Below are 16981 nucleotides of genomic sequence, written 5' to 3'. Positions count from 1 at the left end.
ATGTAAAAATATGTGTATAGGCACATCCCCTTTCATGTTCATGTGTGTATGCATGTGTGCCCCCCCCCACCTCATCCTTGGTCCCAACCCTGCTGACAGACAGACACTAATACTTAGCCATCGGCCCTTTTACCAGTAGGCTCCCCTAGGTATATAAAGGTGGCCATTATGACCATAAAATAGTTCTTTTATAGTATTTGAGAGCTACAATGACTACAGACTCTTAAAAATGTACTTTATAATTATCTTTATTGATCCCTTGGATCCTGCAACAATAATCACTAGGGAACCAATTTATATTTAACAAAATATCCCAATTTCTTTTCTTCTCTTTGGGCTACCATGACCATGGAACCTGGACCAATAGGAAACAACTAAACCTATAAACAAAATAATACAAATAAAAAATTAATACATATGTACATAAATATATATATTATTTTATTTTCAAAGCCTCTTGAACTCAGGGTTACCATGACCATGGACCCTTGACCAAAAGAAACAATAAAATAGAACACAAATAGACCAAATTTAAACCAGACCCATCGGCTCAACCCTCCCAGCCCCCTTACACACGGGAGACTCACGTAACGCGCTGGACCACTATCTACCCCAGATTAGATCTGGATTGGCAGTAGGTTCAGTAGCGCGTGTTTCCTCCTAGCGGGTTGGGATACCCAAAAGAGGGGCTTTTGGGTTATGCGCTGCGGCTGGAGGATCGCGTCTGCCGAATAACCCCTGGGGTGCCCAGATAATGTCTGGCGAGGTATCGGACCCCACAGAAGAATTTCCCACTGGGGGACCCCCTACCCCGCCGTACTTAGCCTGGACAACCGAACCATTTTTTTTACCTGGACTACGAACCAATTCACTGTCTAGGGATGATATACCTCTGGAAACGTTACGATCCTGGAAGGGAGTAATTCCACTGGTCACTATTACCCAAAACCACTGAATTACCTACCACTGAGATGGTGGGGATGGAAACACCCAATTAACTTCTACTACTGCCGGACGTTTCATACGTAAGCCAGAGAAGGTTTGCCGGTTTCTAAACCCTCCATACACCGACCAAAAACACAGGACGTGACTCCAGGGGCGGATGCATGACAACCGTATAGAGGGCTCGCCTTCTGGGTTTTTGTCTGCTCAAACCACTGGCTGTTATAGACTGACCACTTGACAGGGACACATGGCAACCGACTGAGGTCCGGACCTGCACAAGGTACGCAACTCGATGGTTTTGCCTGATCCTACGCCAAGTATACCCATACAGACCAGCTGGATTCGACTAGACATGGGTTGATTTGGAATTAGGATCCTGGAAGGGAATAACTCCCAATCATACACATGATTGAAAACATCCAGGACCAAAGACTGATGAACACTGAAGTGAATACATAGACAACATGGAGCTAAAAAAGAAGGATCCGAAAGAAAGTAAACTCCTAGGTTGCACTATGCTTTCCACTTCCGTTGACATAGCGGACCTGGACATCATGACCATACCACTCGACATGGACACATGGCAACCAACCGAGGACCGGACCTGCACAAGGTACGCAACTCAAGGTCTTTGCCTGATCCTAAGTTGAGTTGACAGACCTACCTAAACTTAACCTTTTCTATACCTTACCCTAACCCTAACCCTAACCCCCCTAACCCTAACCCTAACCCCTAACCCTAACCCTACCCTACAGACCTTTAACCCAACCAACGGGTTAATCTACAAGTAACCATGGGGCCTAACCCTAACCCCCTAACGTGTCTAACCGACCCTAACCTAACCCTAACCCTAACCCTAACCCCTAGAAACTAACCCTAACCTAACCCCCTAACCTAACCCCTAACCCTAACCCCTAACCCTAACCCTAACCCTAACCCCTAACCCTAACCCTAACCCTAACCCTAACCCTAACCCCTAACCCTAACCCTAACCCTGACCCTAACCCTATAGCTTTCAAATCTTCAGCTTAATTCCTAACCCTAACCTTATGTCCCTACACCCCCATATCTAATTTGAATCTCTACACTCTCTATATCTATTTGAATCTCTACACTCTCTATATCTATTTTAATCTCTAGACTTTTATACCGAACTTTTTCTCCTAGACCACCGCTCTGAACTTGGCACTTGGCCTTTCTTCTTAGTTTAGAATTTCTGGCTTTTAACCTAAGCCTTATTTTAATGTCTGACTCTGGTCTTCCTTTTATAGCTTTTCTTAGTCATTTAAAGTATATAATATATAAGTCTCACCATTTATCCTTCGTCTGTTACTCATTGAACCTAACCCTAACCCAACCCTAACCCTAACCCCTAACCCTAACCCTCTAACTCTAACCCTAACCCCTAAAACCCTAACCCTAACCCCCTAACCCTAACCCTTAACCCCTAACCCTAACCCTAACGGCTCAATGAGCCCCAGCTGTGGGCCAATATGGGACTAATTGGACGGGGAAGGAGAATTCGACCATAAAGCTCACCTCGTTGTCTCTTTACGTGAAAGGACGTTTGGCTCAATGGGTAGCGCACTTGCCTGAGAATTGGCAGGGAAGTGTTCGAGACCCGCCAGGGTAATCAACTTTTGTTTCCACAGGGGCCTGGTAACCCAAAAAAGGCCCATAGGCCAGAAAGCCACTGGCCTGGCCTGGGACAAAAGCCACTGCCCTGGCCTGGGACAAAAGCCACTAGCCCTGGCCTGGTACCTACATATCACTAGCTGGGTTATACATGCCTTTTTCTGGGCATGAGAGGACACAGACAGGCATAAAGGTCAGGACTCTCTCTCATGGGATGAAGGGACAGACAGGCCTAAAGGCCTTACATTCCTACCCGGGTTACATGCCTCTATCTGGGCATCAGAGGACACAAACAGGCCTCAAGGCCTTATGTGACCTAACCGGGTTACATGACTTTTTCTGGGCATGAGAGGACACAGACAGGCATAAAGGTCAGGACTCTCTCTCATGGGATGAAGGGGATGAGTGTGTCATTGACGGACAGGCCAATTTATCGATATAATCCCGGAACCTCACAGGGCTTATGTGTGCCCCGCCATTGTGGGTCAAATTCAGTTACAGCCAAAACGTGAATAAATCAAAAGGTACACCTCCAATCTGGATGGGTTTTTTTTTGCACGAAAGGGCACATATAGACGAGCATTTCCATTGAATTAAAACCGTTCTTGTATAAAACATTTTAATTAATAGGAAATCGTGTTTCAAGTTTTGGGAAAAAAGTGAAAGTTACAGGGCACATAGGTGCCTGTGGATACGGAATGTTTTTTACATGCTGTAATTGTTGCCCATCACGAGAGAGGGTATGAGACTAAATTTGGGACCTCTAGCCCTTCGGGAAGTATTTTTAATAATTTTTTGAAAATGACAGAAATTGGTCGAAAAAATGACAGAGTCCACTTTTCACAGCCGTGCACCTGGTGATTGAAAATAGGCACCTGGTAACCCAAAAATATAATTACGGTTCCGTGCAACTGGTGATTGAAAATAGGCACCTGGTAACCCAAAAATATAATTACGGTTCTAAATGCACTTACCGGTGTTCCAGATATTCATGCCCGCCCTGGGAGCACCCTACTACTGCCCTCTATACGTCGGGGGCGTCCTGAGTGCTTTATGGACTGTTTAAAATATCCTGATGGATACGCATTGTTGTGCAACTGGTAACCCAAAAAATAAAATATGGTTAAATGCATTTAACGGTCATTCTGATTTTAATGCCCGCATTTACATTTACATTTACCGGGACTCCTAATATTACAGCCCACTATGGAGCCCCACTACTGGGGAAAATTCACAAGAGGTCGCCAAAGGTAAATCTATTTTAGAATCCTCCATATAGTGTACCTTTGGCGACCTCTTGTGAATTTTCCCCAGTAGTGGGGCTTCATAGTGGGCAGTAATATTAGGAGTCCAGGTAAATGTATTTAGAACCATATTTTTATGTTACCAGGTGCCTATTTTCAATCACCAGTTGCACATGAAACATAGTGTTATTTTTGAAAAGTTTGGACTTAGAACATTTTCACAACTATGGAGGATTCTAAAATAGTTGTGAAAATTTAACCCTAACCCCAAGTCCAAATTTTTCAAAAATAACACTATGTTTCATGTGCAACTGGTGATTGAAAATAGGCACCTGGTAACCCAAAATGAAACACATTTTTAATCATTTTAATGCTTAATGACACAAATACGAGGGTGAATTTCAAACAAATATGCTTTATTTAATCAGTTATTCATGGATTGATTTGTCCCTCAATCAGTGTCCGGGCCCGGCTGTCATTTTTGGGCAAATTATGGTACCGGTAGTGCCGTGCCTGCGTTTCTAGAGAGTGACACATATGGTCAGCCACAGTTCCTCTGTCTGTAACCGAGCCTTGGTTAAAGTTCAATGTGGCAACACTGCGTCAAATTGTACCGAAGGTCACTTTACTTCCAATCAAATCAAATCAAATCAAATCAAATTTATTTATATAGCCCTTCGTACATCAGCTGATATCTCAAAGTGCTGTACAGAAACCCAGCCTAAAACCCCAAACAGCAAGCAATGCAGGTGTAGAAGCACGGTGGCTAGGAAAAACTCCCTAGAAAGGCCAAAACCTAGGAAGAAACCTAGAGAGGAACCAGGCTATGTGGGGTGGCCAGTCCTCTTCTGGCTGTGCCGGGTGGAGATTATAACAGAACATGGCCAAGATGTTCAAATGTTCATAAATGACCAGCATGGTCGAATAATAATAAGGCAGAACAGTTGAAACTGGAGCAGCAGCACAGTCAGGTGGAAGTTGAAACTGGAGCAGCAGCATGGCCAGGTGGACTGGGGACAGCAAGGAGTCATCATGTCAGGTAGTCCTGGGGCATGGTCCTAGGGCTCAGGTCAGTTGAAACTGGAACAGCAGCATGGCCAGGTGGACTGGGGACAGCAAGGAGTCCTCATGTCAGGTAGTCCTGGAGCTCAGGTCCTAGGGCTCAGGTCCTCCGAGAGAAAGAAAGAGAGAAGGAGAGAATTAGAGAACGCACACTTAGATTCACACAGGACACCGAATAGGACAGGAGAAGTACTCCAGATATAACAAACTGACCCCAGCCCCCCGACACATAAACTACTGCAGCATAAATACTGGAGGCTGAGACAGGAGACTTCCAATGCCAAACTCTGCAAAGATTTGCCCCACATACTCACACAGATTACCGTAGGGTTGACCGCAGGATGTGAAAAAGAAGAGTTCTGTGTCTGAGGTCATTCCACTCAGATGAGGTCTGATTTGATGGAATCGTTTAAGCCAAGTGTATTCCTCCTGACATAGAACAATTCTGCACTCCCCGAAGCTATAGTTTGTTTTGTGGCTCGCTACGCACATCTGATAACCCCCACCTTCCGGGGTTTTACATCAGTGAAATCACTCTCACTAAACATGGTGACTGGGGATTGTCGAGTGCCATTAAATATGGACAACCGGCTGGACATGAGAGCTGCAAACCTACGCCTGTCAGAGCAGGTGGCTCGGACCTCAAGCCTACTGAGAACTGAAGGAATGGCTTGATTGCTTAGCTCAACAAAGCGTTTTAACTCCGCAGCGCTGAGCACCTCATCCCTGCAGCGTTGGCGGAATTTTGCCCTATGCGTTGCCTGGCTCTGCCGCGAGTCCCTGTCCATCTTCGCCAAGCAGAGTAACATCTTTCGAATTCCAACGACATTAGCTTGCAGACTATTCGGACAGAACTGAAGAAGATAACTCAGGAAACTTCGAACTTCGAACATCAGCTCGGTACATTTGTAACGTGGATGGTGCCAAACCACGGTCGTCACATTGACCATACCACTCAGACACACGTCTGTAGTTATCCAGAAAACACAGTCCTTCATCGGCCTTGCCCTCTGACATAATGCGGAGGAATTCCCGTACTCGGGATAGACTGGTGCGACTATTGTCAATTAATTTAACTGAAAGGTTTCTACCCTTAATATAGTGCATTCCTCCAACCTTCAATTCTGGACGACACACCGCCTCCTTCATCACTTTCGCTCTCCGTGGAAGTCGCCACGACGCAGCCTTGCTCCCTCGGTTCCGAGCATGGTTCACTACCGACCTGACTGGTTGGCTGCACTGCCGCCGACACCACCGCCGACTGCTCACCCTTGTCCACCAGCTGCTGCTCTACGGACAACCTACTTTCAACACACTGCAAAAACCCAGGGTTCTCCCAGGGCTCCAGCCGCGCTTCAACACCATTGTCAGGCTGCATATACTGCCCTGGCTGCTGTCTCTCAGTCGAAACCCGGCTAGATTGCAAAGCATGCATCCATTCCATAGTACCGGACCTAAGTGCATGGACAGACTTGACTCTAACCCTAAACCCTAACCCCTAACCCTCCCCAACACCTACTTCCCCACACACCAGACCACCCCTCACTACCCACCCCACCTAGTATGTCTCGAAGAAATGGGCTCCCCAAAGAGCCGGTGGTGCTACTGGAACTCCATTTCCCCTCTGAAACATCCCCAATACTTTCCTCTCCACATATTGGAAACATGGTACCCACCTCACTTATCTTGGGTACTAGGAAAAAGATTGGCCAAGAACCAATGGTTAGACTCTCTCCCCTACCTATACCCAGACACTCCACCCCAACATCTCCCAGATTATGGTATCGACCAACCAGACATAATTTGAGCACAAGAAAGACATACGATTGGCATATAAATTCACATAAACCGATCACCATTAATAGGAGATTCTAACCTTAGTAGAATTCCACCACACCCTTACAAACACAAGCCAACTACATATACTCCACAACAAAGCTACAGTCATGTACCCCAATGCCACCATCTACTGGCCAATCATCAACTTCTCACCCAACCTCACATCAACAGAAGGACATGCTGAAACATATCAACACATACATCACTACACATTACAATGCCCTACTGGAAATAGACCATTCAGATTTCATCACTGAAAATCATGACTACATACATTGGACACCAGCTACAGCAGCCAAAGTACTGAAACATTGGGCAACTCAGCTAAAGTGGTAGAAGAGGGTACGGTACGCGCATGGTGCAGCCCCTCCACCAACACACTAACATTATGGATCTCTCCACAGTATCTGTTCTGTCCCTTTCTGAGACTCGGCTGCTGGAGAAGGGACTGACGTTTGTCCCGACACTGATGCCGGACTATAGTCGGACTATGGGGACCTGCAAAGGGACATCCATAGGTTCCATAGAAACCTAAAGTTATTAGACCATTTTCACTACACTACTGATTTTATTACCCAACCATCCACTGAAGGATCTAAATGGGAACCCCCACTAAAGAAACTATCACAACCAATTAGAAAACTTATTAAAACCAATACACAGAGTATTAGAGACTTACATAGCTCTACCATTATAACTTCACATAACATTACACAAGACGAAAGACTAGCTATAACCAGGCTAAGACAAAACAAACATATAACAATTAAACCAGCAGACAAAGGCTCCAAGATAGTGATAATGGATAATCAGCCATATCTCTTGGAAGCCAATCGCCAACTTTACAATACACAACACTACACTCCCATCCCCACTTCCACACAGATACAGACACTAGTGAGACAGACTATAGTGGACCTTTATAAAAAATAAATTAATCTCACATAGACAGAAAGAATATTTAGATGGACCTGATATACCGAGACAGAGGCTTTACCTCTTACCAAAAATTCACAAAACACCAGAGACGTGGACTGTCCCCTTTCGGGTCCCCATTGTCTCAGATTGTGGTAGTTAGTCATCTCCAGCAGCTGAATTAATAGATCATTTTCTTATCCCATTTCACAAAAACATGCCAGTTACATGAAGGACACATATCACTTCATAGACACACTTTGTAAAATCCCAGTCCCAGCACAGGCATACCGTTTCACCATAGACATAAACTCTTTATACAAACATAGACAGTGGCAGTGGAAGCCGCACTCCGAAGATATCCAGATAGACATAGACCAGACAAACACATCTTACAGCTACTTGAACTGGGGCTGAGAAATAATGACTTTACATTTAACAACCAATACTATCTACAGATTCATGGGACAGCAATGGGCAAAAAGTTCGCTCCAGCATACGTAAACATATACATGGCGGACTGGGAGACTATAGCTTTGGAAAACTGCCCACTGCTACAAACGCTACCTGGGTGATATCTTCGGAGTGTGGAAACACAACCTACAGGACTTCACCAGACTCATAGACATCTTGAACAATCGTCATCCCACCATTACAGTTAAATATGTCATACACCCACATAGAATACATTTCCTAGACATCACCGTTTTCTTTCCAGACACTGAAGCATCCATAGTTTACCTACACACTAAAGTTTATTTCAAAGAAACAGACACACATGCATTACTCCACCGATCCAGTTTCCACCCCAAACATACTTTTAGGGGGATTGTCAAATCACAACTCATCCTATTCTACAGACTATGCACTCAACAGCAGGATTTCAATACAGCTACACACATATTATTTGCATTGGGGAGGAGGGGGTACTCAAAGCGGTCACTGACATACATCAAAGCTGACACACAAGCAAGCATCATCCAAAATCAATTGCCTCTCCCTCCTAACCTTAACCCAGGCGGCACTGTTCCTGACACTAACCCTAACCCTAACCTTAACCCTCCTAACCTTAACCCAGGCGGAACTGTTCCTGACACCAACCCTAACCCTAACCCCCCTAACCTTAACCCAGGCGGCACTGTTTCTGACACCAACCCTAACCTTAACCTTAACTCTAACCCCAATCCCAACCCTTACCCTAATCCCCAGGATCAGGACCAGAATGCACACAAGGACCACCAGGACACTGGGGCTAACTCCGACCTTCACCCTCAATACCACCACCACAGACCTCTGGGGAAGCCACAAATATCCCATTCTCTCCCTTTCCCTAACCAGGGTCTGAATCCCAATCCAATCCCCTTCCGCTACCCTCAGACTTTCCCTAGAAACACCACTCCCATCTTGGGCCTGAACCCCAGAGGCTACCTATTATCAGCACCTATTCCTACACAAACCAACACATACACTTACGACTAATACACAACATGCCTTCCCCACACTACAACCATTCCGACCCATCTCAGCATGCAGTAGGAATCCCAATCTGAAGGACCTCTTAGTCCATGCAACATTTTTGAACAGGCCCTATCCACCAGTACCCATGGAAAATCAGTACTACAGACAATTGACAAACATACACAACCCACACGCACACATCTTTAGCCCAATCAAACAACTGATGAACATAAACAGCACCAACATCGTCTATGCAATCACCTGTGCATTATGTCAAAAGATCTATGTGGGGGAAACTGGATCTACAATTTTAACATGTCTCAAACAACATCTGTATACAATCACTAATAATAAATTGTCTACACATCTAGTCACATATTTCCAAACACACCCTATTATACACTTGAATATCACTGGGCTAGAAACTCTCCACCTGAACCGTAGCCCAGAGAAAGGCCGCAGAATCCAAGTGGATAGCCACCCTTAGATCTTTGGCTCCACTTGGATTGAATGGCAAAATGTAAGTGTAGTTAAACTATTCATACATCTCATATTTTCAGACACACAAACCTCCCAATAAACCCAGAATGGAAACAATAACAGAGATCACAATAGGTGCAGTGCAACGCAAGGTGAAAAACCTCAAAAAACAGAATTTATCATAACCCCTAACCCTAACCCTTAACCCTAACCCTTAACCCTAACCCCTAATCCTAACCCTAACCCCCAAAGCCAACCCTAACCCTAACCCCCAAACCCAACCCTAACCCAACCCTAACCCTAACCCATTCCCCTTCCCCCCGTTCTGCTTCCACGTGTCAGAGGTGGAAGTGGATCAACCAACTCAAAACTAGAAACCTAGCCCTAACCCTAACCTTAACCATCTCTAACCCTAACCCTAACCTCAACCCTAACCTTAACCCTACAGATGGACTGTTTTATGCCCAACCAACGTACCCCAGGGAATTTCTACAATTGGGCAACCATGGGGTCTACAACTTTGGCCGGGTGCACCCGGACCCCCCTGGCTCGTGCGTCGATGCTGTGGAGTGCACCCATTCCGCTTCCCCCCCTTCGGCTTCCACGCATCAGAGATGGAAGTGGATCAACCGACTCAAAACTAGGATCCAGAAACAAACCCTAACCCTAAACCCTTAACCCCTAACCCCAACCCTAACCACTAACCCCAACCCTAACCCCCCCTAACCCCCAACCCTATAACCCTAACAAACAAAAACCTAACCCTATTCGGTATTAAGAATGTGTCCCCAACCTAACCCTAACCCTACCCCCCTAACCCTAACTCCAATCCCAACCCTAACCCCTAACCACTAAACCTAACTCCCCCATTCTGCAAGTGAAGTACAACCCTCCCCCCGGTCTCTGAATTAGCTTGAAGGTATCAGATCGACCTTGTGGATTCCTTAAACAAAAACCTAACTCTAACCCTTAACCTCTTTGGGCTAGGGGGCAGTAACTGCCTGTTACTCAGGCCCAGAAGCTAGGATATGCATATAATTGGTAGAATTGGTAGAATTGGATAGAAAACACTAAAGATTCTAAAACTGTTCAAATAATGTCTGTAAGTATAACAGAACTGATGTGGCAGGTGAAACCCCGAGGACAAACCATCCCCCCAAAAATAAAATTCAGCCTACCACTGTTTCCAAAGGCATTCATGTTTATTATGAGGCTAAAAGAAGAAGAGGGGGAGGAATAGGGAGTGAGATAGAGAGGGAAGCCGTCACAGCAGAGTAGAGTGGAGTCTCTGTGCGTAAGTAACACTGCACCTCCCTCTCTATACGCATTCACATTGACTGGAAACCCTTTCAGAAGCTACACTACTATACACTAAGCCTCCCTCCCTGTAACCCTAACACTTCAGAGGCTGCAGTACACAGAGCTGCGTCACATAACTATGATGAGGGAGAGGGGGAGGGGGACAGCAAACCAGAATACATATTACAGAGAGGAATAGAGATAGAGCGGCAGAGAGAGAGAGAGAAGGGGGGTAAGGAGAGAGATTGAGAGAGAAGGAGAATTGAAACGAATTGAGAGAGGGGGAGGGGGAAAGCCAACCACCATACATACTACAGAGACGAAGAGAGATAGAGGGGGAGAGAGATAGAATTGAATACAATTGAGAGAGGGGAGGGGGACAACCAACCACCATATATACTACATAGAGGAGAGATAGAGCAGCAGAGAGAGAGAAAGGAGGAGAGATTGAGAGAGAGTGAGAGAGCGAGAGGTGGTGGAGGAGAAAGAGGTGGAGGAGAGAAATTGAGAAAGAGAGAGAGTTATAGGTGGTGGAGGAGAGAGCGAGAGGTGCAGGAGAGGCAGAGAGAGAGAGAGAGAGAGAGAGAGAGCAGAGCTACAGAGAGAGAGAGAGAGAAGCAGAAAGAGGACGAGAGGCAGAGTGAAATCATCTCTTGCAGGCATTCAGGTTTCTGTCGCTGATGGGGACAGGCAGAGTAGCAGGATACCACCAGTACCTTATCGAGGGACAGCATCACCACATACACACCCTGCACACGCAAAAACACACCACAACACTCCATAGGAGAAGCTGGTGAAGCTCGGAGGGGGAAACAAGCATCTCTTCTCTGTGGTGTGGAGAGCTAGAAGACTGGACTAGAGCCTCTGCTACACCACCACACCGTGCAGGAGCCTCATCCAGCTCTCCAGGATCCTCTAGCAGCAACAACCCTCATACATAGCTCTACTTCGATAGTACAGCTTTTTCCATCCGACCATCCGATAGCTCTCCACTCCACTTGCAAAGCTCTCTCCATCCGACTAGCTCTCTCTCTCAAATTACTCTGGCAGCTCTCTCTCAACCGCTACCATGAATTTCCTGCGTCGCCGGTTGTCTGACAGCAGCTTTATAGCTAATCTTCCTAACGGCTACATGACAGACCTCCAGAGATCTGACCCTCCACCGCCTCCCCCCTCTACAGCCACCCCAGGAGTCCCAGCCACATCCCCAGGACAAGTTCCAGCACCAGCCCCCAACGCTGCCCCCCCAGCTCCAGAGTGTGGGCCACAGCCTGCCCAGGCTGCCCCAGCCCCGGCCCCTTCTTCAGGCTCTGGGTTCTTCAGCTCCCTGACCTCCCTGAGTTCCATCACTAATGTGGTAAAACAAACAGCAGTGTCAGCTGGCTTGGTGGATCAGAACCCAGCACCCGGGCCTGGTCATGTCTCCATGAGATTTAAGATACTGCTGGTCATCGACGAGCAGCAGTACGTGTGGTGAGTGGACACCTGGACGGCATGACTCAACAAATCAGCTCATCCTGTTGGCTATATGAGAACAGTCAGGGTGGATTCCAATAGGGCAGTAGGAACCTGCACAGGGCTTAGGGCATAGGGATAACCGTATGGATCAGAATACACACTCAGATTGATGTTGGAGTTGGGTTTGTTGTCATAACTGTCTTAATGTAAGTTGCTCTGAATTAGAGTGTGCTAAATATCTGAAATGGAAATGTAATGTCAGTTTTCATTGGTGAGCTGCAGGATCAGGTTGGATTGATTTAGGATTAGGTTGGACAACAGTAAAATATGACTGCACAAGATGCATCTGAGGTGTGTGAGCACTGAGCATTGACAATGATATTCTATTACATGAATACATCCTATTTCCTTTTCCCTTTTCCCATATTGAAATCAGTGTTTGAAGCTTGATAGTCAGATGGTTATACTATTTCAACACACAGCTACCACTCTATTCCCCGGGAATCAACAGCCCCCTGCTAGCTATGGCTAAGAGGGCTGTTAAGGATAGAGACATGTTATGTTATAGAGAGGATAGTGACATGTTATAAAGAGGACAGAGAGATGTTATGAAGAGGATAGAGAGATGTTCTGTAGTAAACAGATGTTCTGTTATGAAGAGGATAGAGAGATGTTCTGTTATAAAGAGGATAGAGAGATGTTCTGTTGTAAAGAGATGTTCTGTTATAAAGAGGACAGAGAGATGTTCTGTTAAAGATAGAGCATAGAGAGATGCTGTGTGATAAAGAGGATAGAGACAAGTTACGTAATAAAGAGCATAGAGCGATTCTATATTATGTAGAGGATAGAGAGATGCTATATTATAAAGAGGATAGAGAGATGCTATATTATAAAGAGCATAGAGAGATGCTATATTATAAAGAGGATAGAGATATGCTATATTAAAGAGGATAGAGGGATGCTATATTATAAAGAGGATAGAGGGATGTTCTGTTATAAAGAGATATTCTGTTATAAAGAGGACAGAGAGATGTTATGTTAAAGAGCATAGAGAGATGCTGTGTGATATAGAGCATAGAGAGATGCTGTGTGATAAAGAGGATAGAGACAAGTTATGTAATAAAGAGCATAGAGACAAGTTATGTAATAAAGAGGATAGAGGGATGCTATATTGTAAAGAGGATAGAGAGATGCTATATTATAAAGAGCATAGAGAGATGCTATATTATAAAGAGGATAGAGAGATGCTATATTATGAAGATGATAGAGGGATGCTATATTATAAAGAGGATAGAGAGATGCTATATTATAAAGAGCATAGAGAGATGCTATATTAAAGAGGATAGAGGGATGCTATATTATAAAGAGGATAGAGAGATGCTATATTATAAAGAGGATAGAGGGATGTTCTGTTATAAAGAGATATTCTGTTATAAAGAGGACAGAGAGATGTTATGTTAAAGAGCATAGAGAGATGCTGTGTGATATAGAGCATAGAGAGATGCTGTGTGATAAAGAGGATAGAGACAAGTTATGTAATAAAGAGCATAGAGACAAGTTATGTAATAAAGAGGATAGAGGGATGTTATATTATAAAGAGGATAGAGAGATGCTATATTATAAAGAGCATAGAGAGATGCTATATTATAAAGAGGATAGAGAGATGCTATATTATAAAGAGGATAGAGGGATGCTATATTATAAAGAGGATAGAGAGATGCTATATTATAAAGAGCATAGAGAGATGCTATATTATTAAGAGGATAGAGAGATGCTATATTATAAAGAGGATAGAGAGATGCTATATTATAAAGAGGATAGAGAGATGCTATATTATAAAGAGGATAGAGAGATGCTATATTATAAAGAGGATAGAGAGATGTGTTATAAAGAGGATAGATATATGTTCTGTAATGTTATAAAGAGGATAGAGAGATGTTATTTTATAAAAAGGATAGAGAGATGTGTTATATTATGAAGAGGATAGAGATATGTTATGTCATAAAACAATGCAGATAGCCCGGTTAGCCAATGTGCGGTAGCACTGGTTGACGGCCCAATTGAGGTAGTATGTACATGAATGTATAGTTAAAGTGGCTATGCATACATGATAAACAGAGATTAGCAGCAGCGTACAAAGAGGGGTTGGGGGGGGCACACAATGCAAATAGTCTGGGTAGCCAATTTATTACATGTTCAGGAGTCTTATGGCTTGGGGGTAAAAACTGTTGAGAAGCCTTTTTGTCCTAGACTTGGCACTCCGGTACCACTTGCCATGTGGTAGTAGAGACAATTTTTAGGGCCTTCCTCTGACACCGCCTGGTGTAGAGGTCCTGGATGGCAGGAAGCTTAGTCCCAATGATGTACTGGGCCGTATGCACTACCCTCTATAGTTATAAAGAGGATAGAGACATGCTGTGTTATAAAGGGCATAGAGACATGCTGTGTTATAAAGAGGATAGAGACATGCTGTGTTATAAAGAGGATAGAGAGATTTAATGTTATAAAGAGGATAGAGAGATGTTATATTATGAGGAGGATAGAGAGATATCCTGTTATACAGAGGATGCGTGGAGTGGTTGAAAAATGAGTTTTAATGACTCCAACCTAAGTGTATGTAAACTTCCAACTTCAACTGTATATGATATGGTCATTATTTGAACTACCTAGCCAGCTAATTTAGAATTAGCTAGATAGCTTACAAGCTAGATACGAATCAAAACTGTATTTAGAAAGTTGCTTTTAATTGCCTGGTTTGCTAGATTGACATATATTAAATACATGTTTAAACAAATAGGTTTATTGTGTTAAAACACACCAGTTATGCCATTTTGTACCACCAGGCTGCTGATGTCATGCAGCCTGTCCTTTTTGTGTTTATGATTTTTCATAACGACAAGTTTGATGTGGGACAACAATAGAATGTTAATGATGTCACTGCGACAACTGTATACAGACATCTCAATGGACGTAGCATAAACTCGCCTTTAGTGTCGAAATCTTTGGTTGTTTAGTACACTACTGTACTCTGTTTAACGATACTGAATAATTGTAGACAAAGAAGAGCTCTCCACTAGGTGTACCAAATTATTCAAGGGACATTTTCTCAAAAGTAGAATTACAGGTTTATTAACTTTCAAAGCAGAATAACTTTCCAATTGTTCCTCAACTGCAGTAAATTACATACTATTTTCTAACTCTGAGTCTCTACTTTTATTCCAACGTAAAGAAAAGTACAAAAAAATACATAAGACCGAATCGAGCAGGTCGGTCACATATTGGAGCTTATTCATAGTGTTGAGGCATCCAGTGAGAAAAACTGCAAAGGCTTGTAGGGATTCGGAATCTTCAACCCTAATTGGAGGCCTCTATAACTTCTGTCAGCCTCCATATGTTGGCAACTGCGGAATCGATCTCTGGGTTGCCCCATGGTGTATTGCTCGGTACTGCCTTCAATAGTATGTTCAAAGACACGTGCAAAGATCCTGTAGTCTAGTGGTTCATCCTTAAACACGGGTACACTAAAAGCAACATTCACCAAGGTATTCTCAGGCCTTCCCATTGCATTCAGGTAATCGTTCAATCATCATCTGATTCACGTCATGTTACAAAGTGGAACACAGTCGTATTACATGCTGAAACACAGCGATGTGTCACATCATGTTACACCAACCCGATCTCTTAGTTTCATTTTGGAATTTTCAGTATTATGAATGAATATTATATATAATATTACATATTATTTTTGATGCAATAATGACATGTGGTTAGAGGGATAATTCCAACACATTATGCTACACAGTGGAACACAGTAATATGTCACAATATGTTACACCGTGATACAGAGATGTCACATTATGCTACACAGTGGAACACAGTAATATGTCACATTATGTTAGACTGTGAAACAGAGATGTCACATTATACTACACAGAGAACACAGTAATATGTCACATTATGTTACACCGTGAAACAGAGATGTCACATTATGTTACACCGTGAAACAGAGATGTCACATTATGCTACACAGTGAAACAGAGATGTCATATTATGCTACACAGTGGAACACAGTAATATGTCACATTATGTTACACCGTGAAACAGAGATGTCACATTATGTTACACCGTGAAACAGAGATGTCACATTATGCTACACAGTGGAACACAGTAATATGTCACATTATGCTACACAGTGGAACACAGTAATATGTCACATTATGTTACACCGTGAAACAGAGATGTCACATTATGCTACACAGTGGAACACAGTAATATGTCACATTATGTTACACCGTGAAACATTGATGTCACATTATGCTACACAGTAATGTCACATTATGAAACCCAGAGATGTCACATTATGTTACACCGTGAAACACAGTGATATGTGACATCATGTACCAGCTCTGTGTCCCTGTTGTTTTTTCAGATCCCTCTCAAATATAAAACCATCCCGGAGTTTCATATGAAATGACAGGAATCTATTTTAGGTATTAAAGAACGCTGATTAACCGGAGGACACAACACAATTTGGCTCTGAGCTGCAAGACCTGCTGGGTAAATAAGCACATTTCCTCCTGCTAGTGAGACAAAGCGGAGAGAGAGTACTCAGTGCTCTGTTCTACCTTGCTCTGTAATGACATTGA

At 43.8% G+C, this 16981-nt stretch overlaps 1 protein-coding gene across 2 annotated transcripts in view; it reads left to right on the top strand.

The window, feature by feature from the left end:
* Positions 1-11440: 11440 nt before the first annotated feature.
* Positions 11441-16981, top strand: part of LOC112247479 (synapsin-2) — a 215159-nt gene continuing 209618 nt past the window's right edge. For both annotated transcript variants that reach the window (XM_042329630.1, XM_042329621.1), the window contains exon 1: positions 11441-12350. In XM_042329630.1, coding sequence (XP_042185564.1) covers positions 11947-12350 — 404 coding nt within the window. In that variant the 5' untranslated portion in view covers positions 11441-11946. The remainder of the gene's footprint in view (positions 12351-16981) is intronic.

This window comes from Oncorhynchus tshawytscha, linkage group LG02 (assembly GCF_018296145.1).
Source record: "Oncorhynchus tshawytscha isolate Ot180627B linkage group LG02, Otsh_v2.0, whole genome shotgun sequence".
In the NCBI taxonomy this organism is placed as follows: domain Eukaryota; kingdom Metazoa; phylum Chordata; class Actinopteri; order Salmoniformes; family Salmonidae; genus Oncorhynchus; species Oncorhynchus tshawytscha.
This window is presented reverse-complemented; position numbering and strand designations above follow the sequence as displayed.